The sequence below is a fragment of the Epinephelus lanceolatus genome, chromosome 17 (assembly GCF_041903045.1).
Source record: "Epinephelus lanceolatus isolate andai-2023 chromosome 17, ASM4190304v1, whole genome shotgun sequence".
In the NCBI taxonomy this organism is placed as follows: Eukaryota; Metazoa; Chordata; class Actinopteri; order Perciformes; family Serranidae; genus Epinephelus; species Epinephelus lanceolatus.
This window is the reverse complement of record NC_135750.1, coordinates 38,451,592-38,469,698: the sequence shown is the minus strand read 5'-3', so window position 1 is coordinate 38,469,698 and position 18,107 is coordinate 38,451,592. Positions and strand designations below refer to the sequence as shown.

The window sequence follows — 18,107 nt, the reverse complement described above, 5'->3', positions numbered from 1 at the left end:
ATTAAAGACATTTCCACCATAAACGGATGGCACAAATTGGTATATAGAAATTCACCAGAATGCAGAAGATGACGTGTTTGATGCTCAAAATTTCCTGGGGGTGGATGCCAAATGCCCCATTCCATTTGTGTCCTCCACCAAAGCTGAAAATAAACCAAACCCTTTGCCCTTGTGTAAGACCCACAACCTGATCTGTAATGAAATGGCTTAGAGCTTGGTGCTGGAATAGACCATTGACTTTCAGCAGACAAAATAAGGACACCATATTATTAACAGCACATGACAGCTGTCGAAATAAATGCTTAATTCATAAGACTTTGAATAGATTTGATTTGTAGGTTTTCACAAGGTTCAATGTTTTAATAAGGGGGTCAGACTCACAAAGACCTTGCACGCTGATCCAGGAATACAGGAACTGTCATACTTCAATACTGTAAGCACTACAAATGAAATTCCATTCAACTCCACTATGTTGTAATAGCAAGGAAACTATCTGCATGGAGAGTTACCACTGGAGTAAAGAGAGAACACCCCAGGTAGCCAAAATGACCTGGCTGGGCATTGGCCCGAACTCAGCATCCTAGAAGAAATAAGTCAGGATGCAAATTTTTGCATCAAGTGTTGACTCACTTCATACATGCTAATATCTCGCATCATATGTGCATGAATTTGTGCATGGGAATTTTTGTGAGAGAAGAGGGGCTTACACAGCATGCTAACATGCTAAACTAAGAGACAAATATTGTCACAACTTACCAGATAATACGAATTCCTCACTTACTTTCCACCAAGTGAGTTACTTTTTATCCCTGTTTCTATAAAAGTAGGACGTGGTGTTGTACAGCTTGGGGTACAATCAGCAATCAGCACACAATCAGTTTCTATTCCATTTTTCCCATGAATTAACTTCTGTCTGTACGTCCTCAGTGTCATATGGATCTCAATGTGGACTGGCTATTGCGGCACAAATCGGTCGCTTAAGTTATTTTTTTCAACTCTCGTGAATAAAGGTATGATGTGAAATCGCGCTGCTCACGTCACATCCATCATGTCCATTGTGTTTATTGTGCCGCCCAGCGGGAATTTGCATCTTATCGCATCTTTACATTGACTTTGTAATTCAATCACGCAAATTGTTTTATTCACGCCCGGTGTGAACAAAACATAAAAGAGAGCATTAAAGAAGTTGTGTTTTTTTATTTCCTCTACATCTTACAGGCGCAGCGCAGGTGCTATCAGACAAACACTGAGCTCACATGAATTTACAGACAGCTCAGTATGTACGCATAGAAGATTAGTCTGTTCAGCAAACCGATGTGTGTCTTTTCAGGGTTTCACAAATGGGCCCAAAGCAAACATGTACCAAACAAGAGTTTAATATCAGTATTTTAATGTACATTTATTACACATTTTAAATAAATATTCCATCCTTAAAATTATTTTACACATCCTCAAATAAAAATATATTTTTATATGTATAAAAACAAACATTCAGTGGGCAACAAGAACACAAGAGGGTGAGGGGTAGTGGGCCTGTCGGGGTGCCTTACACACTGCATTTTGTACACATTAACAATACAGTCAGAACAGGAAACCTGTTTATCAAATGTAGCTGCCACATTGTTCCATCACTGTGTGAGAAAGATACAGAATGATCCCAGTCAGGATGATTAAACACTGCAGTGTTACTGCAACATGTTTCTGCAACGTTTACCCAACACACAGTGTGTGACAGTTTGTGTCTCTGAACGCAGCGTTCCTGGCAGTGCGGTCAATCAGGGCCCTTCAAGTCTCCTTGAGCAGCAGGCGAGAGTCCAAAAAATGACTCTACTGGTCAGAATGAAAAAAAAAAAACAACACCACGCACTCGACTAAGATGTCCAAATAAGTCAGACAATTAGTTAGGTGCATCTAAAAACACACGGGTCAGTACTAAGTCTGGAGTACAAAAATAAATTTCTCATGTTTTTGTCTATGTACAGCTTTTTTTGACCTTGAGAAAAATAGAAAACAACCTACATATTAAGATATAGTAATGCTCAGTATAAAAATGTCTTTAGAGGTTTTGTAGGGAGAGTGGAGGAGTGTGCCAGCTGCTGAAAATTCGGTCAGTCTGTCAGTTTATCCTCTTTCTCTGTCTTTTCTATCCCTTTCCTCGTCAGCGCTCTGACGAGTAGCGCGTACGTTTAGTCCTTTGACTGAAGGGGTAGTGGATGAAGTCGAAGGGGCGGTGGTGGCTCGAGTGGGCGGGCTGCTGCCCCTTCGGCAGCCTCTTCATGAAATGGACCTCGCGCTGGTGCTGGCGCGTCCGCGAACCTTTCCGTGGCCGCCCGCGACGGGTGAAGGCCATGTACCAGCCCTCATAGCGGGCGTTTCTCAGCGCCGTGTAGTTGTTCTCCAGAACGATCTCTGTGAAGATACAGTCACGGCCTTGTCCGTTCTTCTGCAGAAACACACACACACACACACACACATAGAAACACAGTTAGTGGGAATGTTCAGAGAAGATTTACAGATGGCAAATATCAGATGTAGAAAGGCTTCCCTGTGCAGCCTGTCCCCTGCACACACACACACACACACATACACACACACACACACACACAGAGCCCTCCCCTCATACATGCGGCATATGCTACAGTCATTACAGATCAGAGAGAGGGGGATGACAGTAAGCGATGACTCTTCTCCCCCTTCAGCAAACATCCAGCAGCCCTTGTGGGTCAGTAGCTGTGGGACGGATCTTCTAGCCATAAAGCCTTAATCAGCCCCCAAGTGTCACTTTCACCTCTGGTTTGATCTTCTGTTGCATTTGTGGTTAAATTTAACCGAGCAGGTCTGCTTGAATTGAGTAACAATCAATAAGTCCTTAAATACACATCCCCAGTCCTCTGCTGTGTGCTGTGACACTAACTAAACAGCTGGGTGAAGTGTGACTTCCAGTTGGTGATATCATCAAGTGAAAAACACAATACACCAAATGTACAGTAAGGTCAGCTGAAACAGCATTAACTAGACTTGGACACAGTGCTAGCCTACTGTAACAAGCACTGTGTTAAAAATAGTCATGATACACCCAAAAGGCACACTCTCTGTTCATTCTTTCTCTTCAACACACACACACACACAGACATGCGTGCACACACACACACACTAGGGCCGGGTCAGGCTGTGACTGGGCCGGTAGCTCGGGGCAGATGGTGTACGAGGCAGGGTGCTTGGTGGGTGGAGGGGAGTGTGTGTGTGGGGGGAGCAGAGATGCTGGCAGCTCTGTTTATTAGCCGTCACAGTGAGAGAGGGGCACTGGGATAACACACACCTACACACTCACATAACAGCAACGAATAAACATCCGGGACACATAGGAAACAATTGATATAGCATAGTATCGCAATATTTTGCATGGCAACATTGTATTGATACACAAACACCACGTCTAGTATTGATTATAAATATTGCAAATGTAAATTAAACTTTTAGTAGCCTACTAGAATAATAAACTCAACTGCTTTTTCTGTCCACTAGATTAAGAGACTGAAAATTTTAAACACATGTTGACAAAGTTTTCCTTTGCATGAATAATTTGCAGTTGAAAGAGGTAATAAATCATGATATATCTATATATCAATATATGCTATCGCAATACTCAGCATAATGCGAAACATTTAAAATTGCATTAGGATCTTGATAATATTGTATCGTGGGGCCTCCGGTGATTTCCACCTATGATATATTTACACTTTAAATCATTAGCCTTTACACATGCTGCATCAAGCAAAACACCTTACATTATCTAGCAGGTCATGTTCTTGAAGTCATACATCTAAGGCAAACCAAAGCCTCTGGTGGATTTGAAGATGTGTTCTGCAGGTTGAAATTATTTTTTACTTTGTGATTATTACAGACTTACAATACTATCTCTACTCTGCCATGGCTCTCAGCTCCAAGCTCATTGGTTCTTACTGATGATGTAAATCTTTAAAAACAGCTCACAAATATATACTTTCAGTTTTTAAAAAAAAGCCTCCGTAATTTTCTAAAACAGCTGGTCACAGTAGTTTTGGACTAATAAATAGGAAGAAACAGTTGATTTATTGTACTAGTTTCAGCTGTGGACTAATACACATTTGTAAAGAGGAATAAGCCAAATCAGGTTTTGCTTTTGATCTCCTATAGGACTTGTTGACATTAATAAAAAAGACTATATACTATTTTATTGTTTAAAAAGTATCATAAACTAATGAATACTGATGTAGCTTGGGTCATTTTTGGAGCTATTTTAGCTGAGGAATCATATTTTCATCTGCTGTGCACTGATATCACACACTGGGGAAGTAGTCCAAGCTTATTCTACATGATGTTCATGTGCTATTAACTGTAAATTTAACCTGTCTTAACATGAGCCTCCTAAACTTGGGTTAGTTTGGAGGTTGCTTTAGAATTTCTACAGCATATTATTTGTTCACTTCTCATAAAATGTAGCCAAAGATGCTAACATGGAGCCCTAGAGCTAATGACACACCAAGGACTAATGGATGATTTTGATTTCTCTGCTCACAACTATTTGCCTTGAGGTTTTCCTTTACAAAATAAAGTCCACGAGACAGACTCTGAATCCTCTTCTAACTCCTCTCATTGCCTCTGCCTCGGCTGCTTAAGATCAGCTTTTTTCCTCACCTTGCCGATGAGCTTCCCCCTCTTGTTCATGCAGATGTAGAAGCCCGTCTCAGCACCCTTGATGCGCACTCGGCTCCCAAATGTGTCCGTTTCCACAATGAGTTTAGCTATAGAAATGAAACAAAGAGTTTGTTTTTTTCCTTAGCAACTACAGCTGAGAACAGGATGGTTGTCAAAAAATGTTAATGTGTGTTTTTTGTTGCCCGTCTGAAATATTCCTCAAATATTAAAACCTGAATGAATTACTTTTCAGGGCACATGCATATGTGCACGGACATAAAAGCATCGACAACACACGCAGGAATGCTTGACTGTGCTTTCAAGTATGCATACTCTCTTTCTATACACACACAGACACACACAGACACACACAGACACACACACACTAGAACCTATGGGACCATTCCTGGGGATTTATGCAAGCTGAAATTCTTGCAAAATGATAAAACCACGTGTCTTTTGATTCTTTGAAAGCTAAAGAGGCGACCCTGGCAGGCTCATCAAGAATTCCTTTTCAAATAAATCTGTATTGACCTCACACATAAAGCTCCACATTTATCTCTATATCCAGAGACATACTGATAGATACAGGAAATATGGACAGTTCGCAGAGCATGACTTTATGTTGCATTGCTTTTCAACAAGCTACAAGAACAATTATCATTTCACTTATGCAGAGTGACAGAGTACTGTGTATTGTCAGTTCATACAATGTGTTTGCGCTGCAGTGATTTGACATTCTCATAGATATTTCTCTTGAATATTAAAAGCCAATAGCAGAAGACCTTTTATAAATACCATTTTTAATCCACAGTGTCTAATAAAAATGGTTTCATGGCGTCAGCCACAGGGTTACTGAGGTCACACACCCACTGACTAACCACTACATGTCTGAGAGTTATAGTTGTGGTCAAAATCAGCAGTTTTAGGCAAGCTGAATGACGGACAGTTGTGGGAGATGCACACACCACCCCCATGTACACTTTTTTTCTCATTTCATAGACAATTACTTCAGTATGAACCTGAATAGCTGCACACTCATTTTACTGCCATGCATGTGCACACGGTTACATTCTGCAACACCCCCTGCACAGAAAAAACACCATGATTAACAGATATTTTAGTGGAGTTCAGTTCATTCTAAATACAAAAAGGCCAGAGTGGCTGCAAAGCTTGACAAAGCCCGTTTGGTTCAGGCTGGACAGAGTAGGGTTGAAGGTGGGGGTGGAGGCGAGGTGGGGAGAAGGAGCTATGCAGGAAATGTTCGGAAGGTAGAAGTAGGATGACTTCTAATGGCTCTTCCAGACCTCCGGGATCTCTGGAGGATCACCTCCAGCACCATCTACAATCTACTGGACAGTTTCTCTGAGCTCTGAGCCTCTTCCCCTCCAACAGTAAAGAGTGGGAGCACAAATGGTGCAAAGAAGACCACTTCCACCAGTCAGTCTAAGTTTGCTTAATAGGTATAGATAATGATGGTGATAAGAGGCTTTCACTTTTGTCTTGAAATGTAGTATCTTGAAACAAGACAGAAAATCTTTGACTGACTGAATAAATAGGAGCAAATTCTGCAAATATGTTGATTAATAAATGTTCGCTAATTTACACCTCTTAATTAAAACATTCAAATTAAACGTGTTAATTTGAAGCTAATTTTCATATCTAAGATAGTTTGCTCTTTAAATGCTTCAGGCCCTCTTCACTGGTTTAATGATATTAGAATATTGGCCTTGAGTCATATGTGTAAAAACGCTGGGAATAATTTCAATCACAAAGCAAAAACAAAATGTAGAAGCTAAAATTTATCTCGGAACCTACCTCATGAAATTTTCTAATAATAATAATAATAATAATAACAACAATAACATACAAAAACTCTAAGTCTGCAGTCCAAAGGAGACAGAATTTAATAAGGACGGATTTTTTTTTAAAATTGCAAAGCGAAATTTAATCAAACGCCTAAACCTAAAATTTCCTGCGCTGAACGGACAATGCCAGATTTTTGTCAGGTCGTAAATGACCAGAACATGAAATAGATCCAGACAATATTTACACTAGTGCAAAATTTAATGAACACACATAAAAATGTTAGGAAACTCAATAAACAAATAAATTAATTAATTCATAAAAAAATCACAGATCCACCTTGATACAAAACATTTAAAGGATCTCGGCGGGTTTCAGATGAGGATTTCTGGCTATCACAAGGGACTTGCGGGGCTTCTCTTACCGTGCACATCTCCATCGTCGGCCATGGCGTTGATCTTCTTGTTGGGCAGGACCTGGACATGCTTGCCGCTGGTCCGGCTGTACAGCTGGTAGATCCGGATCAACCTGCGGCTCACGCGGTCCGTCACTTTGCTCTGCTCGCTTACATGCTGCGTGAAATTAGGCGGGGACTGATTGGTTACCTGTCAGAAATTAGATGTCATCACAATCATCAGTATGTGTAGATCTGTCTTTTATATATATATATTTTACGGACATTTAACTGCGCAAAAAGAAGAAAAAAATCTGGACTAGACTGAAACCAATTGTGTGTCTGCAGGTTAGTGTAGGAAATGACTGAGGCTCTTAAACACAGAGGGGAGAGATATCCAAACGCAACAACAGCTTGTTGTTGTTTTTCCCCGAGTGACAAGTGTAACAAGTTCCAGGAGAGCTGCTGCCAAATGAAATTAACAGCTTCCAAAACAGACGCACGGTGTGATTACAGGTTGTGCGTACAGGAGAATGCGCGCCACATCGCAGAACACAAACACGTTGGATAAATGAACTAACAGAGCATCCACTTTAACTTTTCACTATTTGTATTTCTCTTTCACTTGGATCCCTCTATCCGCCGCGCTCCGCTGTGATGGAATGACGGCTGCTGACGGAAACATTGGCCCTGGTTACTTTTGAACCCCACGACATTTTTCACAAGGCTCGCAAGCATTTCCCGATGCCCCGATGCCCCGTCTGTGCCCGCGCGTCCTGTGCCAGGGCCGGTATGTTCATCAGCAACCTGCCAGCAGGCCGCGCGCCCCGCTGTCCGGCGCACCGTGGGAGCCATCCGATATTGTTGTATCACATAATGTTATGATGATCCCTCACCTTTCCTCCTCTCGCCGCGCATCACACGCTTTGATTGCCATATGCTTAATAATTATACAAAAACGGAACATTATGAATCATGTATAAGAAAAGAAATGAAGTAGTGACATACCTGAGCATAGTAGCAAAATGCGAATAAATGTAGACACCTGCAGAGACAAAAAATAAAACATACATTAAGTTGGCTAAAGCATTAAAGCATTGATAGTGCGTAAAGAATGGATGCGGTGAAGGAGAGGCACTCACAGATAGCTGAGTCTTGATGGGATAGGTCGCATGTTGGATGGAAGTGAAAAGCTCTTCCAGTAAATTCTGATCCTTTCAAAGCCGCAAAGTCCAGCAGATCTCGTTACAAATCAATCACTCAAGTCCAAAGATTTCATCGAAATCCACAAAAAAGGTCAGGGGTGTTGACAGAGAGGCTCATGCGCGCACAGCAGGCACATTCCTCATTAAATATACTGTAAGTCCATAAGACGATCAAAAAGCCGAAAAGTACTGACTAATGATAATCATTCAAATGATGTCCTGTTTCTGTCACAAGGCTATACGCAAAGTCTAAGTGCACTTGCAGAAGTGGAGCGGTGCGTTAAAGTTTAGGGAAAAGCGCTGCAGGGTTTTCTTCTCCAATAAAACAAATGTTCGTCCGGCTGTCAGACTATTCCCCCTGGTTTGTAATCCCTCTGCGGCCTTCAGGTGTGTATGACCCCGCTGTAGAGGAGACTGGCGCTTCAGTGATCTCTCGATGCTGCTGCTCCGCTCGGTTGTGGCAGGACTGCAGGCTGGACGTTCCTTCTCTCTTCTCTCTATTCCCATCCCACACCGCTGCCGTGTCAAGCCTCTCGATCAGCGCTCACACACCCCCGGTTAAAATGGCAGGCTGATCTGCTAAGAACAAGCCCCCTTTTTCTGCAGAACAAAAGCGGACAGCCCCAGCCCCACTCTCCCCTCCCTCCCCCCTTGATTTAAAACATCTCTCTACCTGAGGAGCGGTCCTCACTTGGTAGGGGGGGGGGGAAAGGGGCGAGGAGGAGCCTGGGCTGCCCTGCGCGCACTGCCACAAGTCTGAGGAAAACACTTAAATAAAAAAAGGACCCCCTCTCATCATCACGATACAGTTGTGTTTGTTATGAATGGTCAGTAGTAACCTGATGACCCTCCTGCTCATCCCTCTTCTCCTCTCATGCCCATGGATACTCCTCTCCTCCAGTTTGGGGATGCATCGAGCTGCTTTGTGTATTGACAGAGCAAAGTGTGAGACATATTAAAAGGATTACAGGCGATTAGCGTTTTTAAAACACACCCTCCCTCCATTTGATAAAGAGAAAGGTTTAAGTGAACTGCAAAAACAAACAGGCTTTTAAAGACTTATTCATGGATTTATCCAAAGCAATACAAGAATGGCTGCAGAGCAAAGCTGCGGACGGAGTGAGACATGAATTCATTAAGATGAAGCAGACAGCAGTATGGACAAGTGGGACATTCACACCTCACAGCCTGAAATGAAATAGGCCCATTTTGTTTTTTTGCGCCACATTAATTATCCGCAAATCGCACCCTTTTATTATAGAGAATAGCCATTCAATTATCCGTTAGGTTTTATTGATTGATTGAGCATTAACTAGACTGCTCAGTATCGGCTACAACAAGGACACAGAAACTCAGCACGGTCTGATTAATAAACGCCATTTAAGGTCGTTAGATTAGGTGGAGAGGCTTGACTTGCTTCATTGAGAACACCCTTTGCGCTGTTTGGAGTGTAAAAGGAGTTACTGGCTAAAGACTCAAGCCATCAGACTGGGAGCCAAACAAGGAGATTCTTTGGGGTGACTTGAAAGACTGCAGAGTTATGAATCAATAATGTTCGAATTGGCTTTGACACATCTTGATAAGACATATCAGAGAATATCACAACTGAGAAATCAGCCCACCGGAGAAGGTGGTCTCACTGTCAGCCTGTCATACAGGGTAAAGCCACCAGTGGGCGCTCTAGAGAGGCTGGCAACAGCTTCCAGTGCCCTTGATGGTGTAATATGACATTTTTGAAGACAGTGTGGAGCTGTGAATGGGGCTCTGCTTTGTCCGTATCACATGCTGGAGTCACTTCATCTGTTGTCTGCTCTATTGACAGGCTTCATGTTGTCACATGGTTTGTTTCTCTGTTTCCTACCCTCCCTCCCATTAGCATCTTCTGCCCTGTGTGTGTGTGTGTGTGTGTGTGTGTGTGTGTGTGTGTGTGTGTGATGAGAGGCAGGTAGCTGCCACTCTGTACCCTGGCTCAGGGCCTGGCTGCCCTCCCCTTAACCCCAGGAGCCCTGCATCCATCAGCAGCCCTGCAGGGGGCAAACACCCTTCCCCCTCTGCTCCTATTCTCCCTCCCTCTTCTCTGTTTCTCCACTCATCACCAGAGCGCCATCAGTATGGGGTTATCAAAAATATATTTTTACACTGAAATAAAAAACATAATTCATATTTGATCATTATGTTTAACACCATTCAGTATTTGTGTGTTTTCTCCAGAATGTCTTGGTAGTTACTACCAGCTATCTATGCTTTACATCACCTTACATATTTTAGTTTTAGATTGTTGGCATCCATTGGGTTCCATTAATTTTGGTATGCTCCAAAAACAATCTTGCAGTAAACTGGCTTGTGATGAGCCATCCATAACTGTTAAAATCATAGTGACATGATGGTTGTGTGGTAACGCAGTGCGAAGACTGATTTGAATAGTCTGCACTGCAGAACTACGTCACAATAATGTAACTGGTATAATCTGACATAATGTTGCTTGTGATGAATTACATCACTAAAACTGACTTTCACACTGTAGTGAAATGACACAACACTGCTGACTGCTCTGAAGGTGGAAAGGCACATTCAGAGAACATTACATTGGTGTCCTCCATCACAGTACAATGGAAGTGATTGGTAGCCTATTTAGTTTGTGATGTACACAGTATTAAAAAATCAACAGTGACATCTCGGTCTTTAGCACTGTTACACTGCCTGTTCAAGGTGGGAATATTGCACCATCATGCTGCCTCGCAGTGCTGTATATAAGGTACACCCGTGGAATGGGGAGGACAAAGTGGTGTGGCCTTAAAGCCACCACGGGAGGTAGTAACAGTGCTGAAATGGTGTCTTTATAGAAGGGACAGCCGGCAGGACAGGACCATGGCAACACATTCTCACTCTGACCTTGTCACATATCAATGTTTGGTCATGGACTTTCCATGTTAAGATATGACGTACAAGATACCCTGGGTGTGTTGGTTGTTCCTGTTCTGGGACACAATGTCAACATCAGACTGTTACATGCATTGTCTGTTTTCAAAGAAAATGTACTGTTTGCATACAGTCTCCTTTAAAATAAATACACTACGTCAGTACAACATTGTGAACTAATGTTTTTTCCTTCACCAACAAATGCACATGGTTATGTTTAGCCAACACACACATGGTTGGGTTTACAAAAAAGTAACAGGGTTTGGCTTTACAAAAAAGTAATGCAGTTTGGCTTTACAATCATATGGGAAGTGAAAACCGGCCTAGCGGGTGAAAGTCTGTGGTTGTTAGACCCATCCAACACCTCTACCTCCCCCCCTACTCAAACTTTTTGCCCCTTAACTTAAGTTGTCTTCCAGCCATATTCCCTTCAATGCCACCAGGTGCCGTTACAAAATAATGGTGACCAGCAACATGCCAATGGGAAAGGATGGCTTTTTTTATCTGTGCCCGACGCTGTGATTGGTTGCTGCTCATCACATGACAAGCGGTGCACACTGCTGTGTTCCAAAAGCTGAACTCTGTTTATCTCAGGGCAAAGCAGTTGCACCCTGAAAAATAGGCACTTAGGAATGCATGCGGGCCGCGATGGCATCACTCTGGCATTTGAGTGCACCTGCCTTGCATCTACATTAAAAACAATTAATTCAAGGGCGCAAAAAACACGGCATGTATACAGCCCCTAAAATTACGCACTGGAGCAGAATGATGCCACTGTCCTGTGGTTCTGTTTAAAAATGCAAAGGTGACATAAAGAAGGGACTTTGCAACAGCCCTATTGCGTGATCTCTGTGAATAATAACAGCACACAGAAAACAGTTTTTATTGGAACATGTCAGTGAAACATTTCTCTTTTTCTATTAAATATTATCCTCCTTTTCCCCTCTAACCCCCCTTTCCTTCAATTTACTACCTTGGTTACACCTCTCTCTCCCTCCATCATTCCTGCTCTGCATTCCAACGTGCAGCCATCTGCCATCTCCCCTCCTCCCTCTGCTCTTCCTCCCCCCCCCATAATTTATCTCTCTCTTTTCCCTCAACCTTGTTGAGCTGGGTTTGGATTAGGATGGGCTTTAGACCCTCAGTACACTTCACATGAAATAGTTCGTATGGCCCCCTCTAAAGTTGAAATGTTTTTAGCTGTTCTGATAAGCCACTGCGGTGAAAAGTCTCCCCTCACAGCCTCCTGGCTGCATCACACTGTCCCCCAGATCTCTCCAACAACTCTCTCTTTGTGGTCTCACTCTATGTAGGCTTCATGTCCATATGGGTCATGTATGGTACTATACCAAAGTTTTTTGGTGGAAACATGACTCAAGCCTGTCTGTTCACCCCTGACATCAGAGTGCGTCTCAACATGTGTTTCGAGTGACCACTTGTGATTGGATCTCACTTAACTGCTTTATATGCAAATAAAAACATACATAATTCCTGCAAAGCCCAAATGGTTTGTTGTTTTAAATCAGTTGGAGGTTTGCCAGGCTACATATTATTTAAAATGGGTAAAATCTGATTCCTTTGTGAAGCTGGGCACAGCGTATTGATTTGCTCAGGCCCTCCTCGCCCCTTCTCCGTCTGTTTCTGATGAGACAAGCACACCTTGTGGTCTCACCACCTCCCCAGTGCCAGGGGACTACTGCAGTGGGAGTGTGAGCTCCACACAAGGACAGTTGATGAGAGTCTGCCTCCACACACACACAGTGACAGGGCTAACTGTTAGCACAACACAGCCGGCGTTATCTAACAGTCACAGAAGCTGAGCTGTTTTGGTGTCTGTGTGAGGTTGTCAGGACCATTTAACAACTGCTACTGTGTTAGCTCCTGCCAACCGGCCAGACATTGAACTGACTGTCTGCCAGCCCCAGAGGAGAACGGCTCTGGAGATGGTCCTTCAGCGCTACCTCTAACCTGAATAATAGCAGCAACAGAAAGTTTGAGTCGGGTAAGCAAGGACATCAGTTGAGTAGGCAGTCCTTCAGTGTGGCCCACAACACATAAGCATACACACTGCTGAAAGAATGTGGCCATATGCCCTTACTCAGCTGATGTCCTTGCTTATCCGAATTTTACGGGAATGTGTGAGTGTAGTAGTGCAGGTAAGCTCTTGGTCCACTGTACCCGGTTATCCAGCTTCAGTCCCAAACACTGGTGCAATCTGACTTTGTGTACTTTATGTGGGTGACTATGTCTCATCACCAGCACACAGTTGTGTCAGCTCACTTCTGTTGTTCTGCTCTGCCTCAAACACAATTACAACCACCCAAATAACAGGCAGAGCTGAGCCCGAGGTCTCAAGTAACTCTGTGGTCCTCCAGTCACTTTCTCAGGCCCCAGTCATTAGGTGTGTGCCTTCAACTGTTTATCCATCTGGATGGAGAGAGAGAGAGAGAGAGAGAGAGAGAGAGAGAGAGAGAGAGAGAGAGAGAGAGAGAGAGAGAGAGAGAGCCTGGCATTACAGTCATTTCCAGTCTCAAATCCAGTGTGTCTTTGATTGCCCTGCTGGGTTTGACCAAATATACCCTCCTTCAAGGAACATATGCTAGTAATACCCATTCCATATGACCACTTACAGCCCGCACAGAGTCAGCCTCTGCTCTGACACCTGGATCTGTTCAAACCTGAGGCTGACAGTGAGGCCATATTTGCAGGAGATGATTCTGCAGATCATCTCCAGTGTTCAGCTGCCCAGGGCTGTTTCTGTTAAGTGGTGACCTGCAGTAACTAGTGGTAGTGAGGACATAGGCTGTAATGTGTTGGTCTTCATGCAACTAGACACCAAATTTAAAATAAATGTACATATATTAATTTCAATTAGGGTGCTGGAAAACAGTGAATTGCCCCCTTCATGTTGGTAGAGAGTTACTGCCCCAAACAAGGGAGCTCAAGTATTTCAGGGTCTTGTTCACAAGTGAGGGTAGAATGGCACATGAGAGAGATTGGCAGTTTGACACAGCGTCTGCAGTGATGCTGGTGCTGTGCTGGACTGTTGTGGTGAGAGCTGAGCCAGAAGGCAAAGCTTTCGATTTAACGGTCCATCTATGACCCAACCCTCACCTGTGGTAATGAGCTACGGGTAATGACCGAATGAATGAGATCATGGATACAAGCGGCCAAAATGAGTTTCCTCTAAATGGTGGCTGGGCTCAGCCTTAGAGATAGGGTAAGGAGCTTGGACATCCAAAGGGAGCTTGGAGTAGAGCTGCTGCTCCTTTGCGTCGAAGGGGACCAGTTGAGGTGGTTCGGGCATCTAATCAGGATGCCCCCTGGGTGCTTCCCATTAGAGGTGTTGCGGGCATGTCCAATCAGTAGGGGGTCCTGGGGCAGACCAAGAACATGCTGGAGGGATTAGATATCTCGTCTGGCCTGGGAACGCCTTGGGATCCCTCAGGAGGAGCTGGAAAATGTTGCTGGGGAGAGGGGGATCTGGAATACTTTCCTGCCCCTGCGACCCGGCCTCTTGATAAGTGGTTGAAAATGGTATGGTATGGCAATTAGGGTGCCATAGATGGAAGTCTTATTTAGTGGCTGTATGCTACTTACTAATGCTACTTTTGAACAAATGCCTATACACAAGACACATGGTGCCATATGTATTACCAACTATGATGAATCCAGCTAGGTGCGTGGCTGTGCTGTAGCTTTCAAGTCTTCCAAACCGATAAAAACCCAAACATTTCTCTTTGCCTATGAAAACAGCACAAATGTTTTCTGATTTTAGTAAGATTACATTATTATTTCTGATAGGTGTGTAAGTGTGTATCTGTTTGTCTGCACCTAATCACGAAAACTACTGGACCAATCAGCCTAATATTTTGTTTGCACATGTATCACTGCATGCTCAGGGACCTCTCATGGTTGCAAGGATTCACAGTTGTTGAAAAAACAGTTTTATGCCTTCATTGACTGAATTCCTCACTCCTCTTAACCTGGCAAGTAGTGGCCGCAAGTTTTCCAGAAATTGGTTCAACTGAAGACAACAAGCCTTACCTTCTGTTACAAGGCATATTTTGGCCTTCGTTGTGGCTCAGAATTTGACATCAGTAGAAAATGTTGGTCTCATTTTTAACTGAAGCTTTGTGTTTATTGTTGTTTTTTATGATTTTTTTTGTGCTGTAGCCTACAAATAAAAAAAAATTCCAGCTATGAACAACATGAATCAAAGATTTGTGCCTGCTTTATTAAAATATACAGTCATCCAAATAATTATACTGTATCTATATTTCACATACAGTGCCAGTTAGCAGGAAAACTCAATCTGATCTGTACAATGTGCCATGCATTTTTGTTAGCTTCTTGGAAACCTCTGAAAAGTGCTTCGGCACATCTGTTGTAATTAGGTTATAAATACACAAACTACTTGGTTAAAGTAGAGTAAATAATGTGGCTTTGGTTAAAAACAACTACTGTGGTACAACACTTTCTCACTCCGACCTCATCACATATCAGCATTTGATCATGGACTTTCCATGTCGAGATATGATGTACAAGGTACCCTGGGTGTGATGATTGTTGATGTTCTGTCAACTTCAGCCTGGTACACACATTGTCTGTTTTCAAAATACACTTCCATTTTCACAGGAAATGTACCTCTAGTCTGAAGAAAGTAAAAAATGCTAGCCTGGAAATCCAGACTCAAATCTAGAAAGATTTTGAGTCTGGCCCTCACCGATACACCCTTCCTACCCAAGGGGCGGCACTAAGTGAAGCATATTAAATGCCGCCGTATGCAATTGGATAGCACGATAGCCAATCAGAGCAAAAAACAAGGTGAAGTATTCATTGCACTAAGCCCCATTTGTTTGCCAACCAGTGGGGCTAACTGATATATTATGCTTTTGCCGTATCCCGTTGGCAAAACGGCAAAAACGTCCTTCCTGGAAGCGAAGGCTTCTAGGGCAGTCTTCTGTTCCTCTCTCAAGGAAAAAGACAAGTGTAGTTGGCTTAGTGTTTCTTCCAAAGCTAAATCGAATGGACGCGGTCCTTCGGCAGCTGCCATCTTGGCTGTTTACTTTTTGACTCCTACAGTGCAGCGCTGTCTTCATCATGTTACGCCCGCCCAGAGCCCGCCTCTGTCAGATAGACTGATCTGATTGGTCCAGTAGGCGATTCCTGTGCAGTGCAAATTTGATTTTTGCTTGGGGCGGGGCATCTGGATTTCCAGGTTAGCAGTGTGCAGTTATAAAGAGTTGAACTTATCAGACCTCTGCAGCCAGGGTAGTTGCTACTAGTATAAAACACCTGAGCAGCAGCCTTCAGGTTTTGACAAGAAAGAAGGATGCTTGGAATAAAAGAGATGATGTCTCTGATTATGCTGCATTCAAACTGTCCTTTTTGAGTCAGTTTGCAGATGTGCAGTGCTAAAGGGTTAAAGGTTAGGGAACAATCATAGTCATTGTTGAAAGAAACCAGAAGCAAAACAGTGGCTTCCCATGTAAAAGTCACATAGTTTTGTTGACCCATCAATTCACTCTAAAATTGTCAGGCCCTGTGGCTCTGTAACATTGGCATTCTACGTCCACCTCTGAGTCATAATTCACAGCTGCTTTTCTGTTAACATACTGGGGGTCATTCTGAAACGATCATAATCAACAATCACATATTTTTTTTCTCACTAACTGTAACTGATTAAAGTTAAATTTATTTTGCAATTTAATTACATAACTCCAATACATGTAACTAGATACTCCCCAACACTGCCTAGTTCCACAAGGTTGTTCAAAGTTAAGGTTCTGGGAAAACATAGGTTAAGGACTGTTAAGTTAAGTTTCTCCCTTGGAAAAAGCTTATTTGTTTTATCAAAGTTCGACACTGACAAGACAGTGCGCATTCACACTTGGCACTTAATTTCAGAATGATTTTGTCCTTAAATGGTGCCTTTATAAATGCAGGAGGTACTGAGCCTTTTATCAGCCGAGGAGGGAGCTGAGGTGTGGACGTCAGTCACGTGACTTGGACTTGAGTCAGACTCGAGTCACAAATTTGATGACTTTAGACTTGACTTGACAAAATCAAAAAAGACTTGCAACTCAACTTGAAATTTAACTCTAATGACTCCTGATTTTGCGTGGATCTGAGCCTTTCGACTTGAAAATACTTGATACCTTTTCCAATACCTAAGATTAAAAAGAATGTTATTTGAGAAGTGTGCCATTAGTTAATTAATTTCCTTTCTTTTTCCTGAATTAACATTTATAAATGCTTTTCATTCCCAGCAAGTCGACACTTAATTCTCCAGATCCACTTTGTTTGAACAAATCAGACAGCATCCAGTCAAGTTGCAGGAGAGAACCATGAAGAATTAACATTATGTTACTGAATGCCAGTTTGAAAAAATGATACTAAAGATAATTTTGTTTGTTCAAAAAGTGCACAGTAGTCAAAAAATGAATTGCACTATGTTAAATGTGCCGAATGAAAATTACTGATGCAAACACAACAGCTTGCAACAAACTTATTTTAGGAAATAAATACATTAAAATAAAAAATTCATGATTTTTATAATAGTAATTTATTTATTTATTTATTTATTTATTTTATTATTTTTTCACTTGACCTGTGACTTGCCTGTCTTTATTTGGGACTTCAGTACGACTTAAGACTTGTGACTTGTGAAACAATGACTTGGTTCCACCTCTGCTGTTGAGTGATACCCTTTTTCCGAATCTCATGGAGTACTGCTCCTCAGACAGTGCCAGTGTTTGTACAATTTCTCATTTCTTGATCAGTTTAAACAAAGTGATGATACAGAGGAAAACTAACCAAAGAAGCTCAGTAGCTGATGATACAGCGGTGATGAATCTGAAAACTTATTAATGAAAAAAAAGTGAGTGAAGTGTTTGTGATGATCTTTCAGTCTGTAGGTATCATTTAGTTCACACACACACACACACACACACACACATACACAACACACACAAACACTGGTCCTTTCAGGCAAAGACAAGCAGCACTCAATCAATTGTCTGTAAAGGAAATAGTTGTTAACAGATCAATCACCTGTAGGATGAGACCAACAGAGGAACAATCCATCTTTGGCTGAAGCATAG

The 18,107-nt window shown here is 42.5% G+C and overlaps 1 protein-coding gene across 1 annotated transcript; it reads right to left on the bottom strand.

Moving 5' to 3' along the window:
* Positions 1-1,360: 1,360 nt before the first annotated feature.
* Positions 1,361-8,740, bottom strand: fgf8a (fibroblast growth factor 8a). Its single transcript, XM_033612773.2, has 5 exons — positions 8,020-8,740; positions 7,886-7,922; positions 6,908-7,088; positions 4,678-4,784; positions 1,361-2,443 (listed from the first exon to the last, which is right to left on the bottom strand). The coding sequence occupies exons 1-5, from the start codon at positions 8,049-8,051 to the stop codon at positions 2,159-2,161; spliced, it is 642 nt and encodes a 213-aa protein (XP_033468664.1). The 5' UTR covers positions 8,052-8,740; the 3' UTR covers positions 1,361-2,158.
* Positions 8,741-18,107: the final 9,367 nt, after the last annotated feature.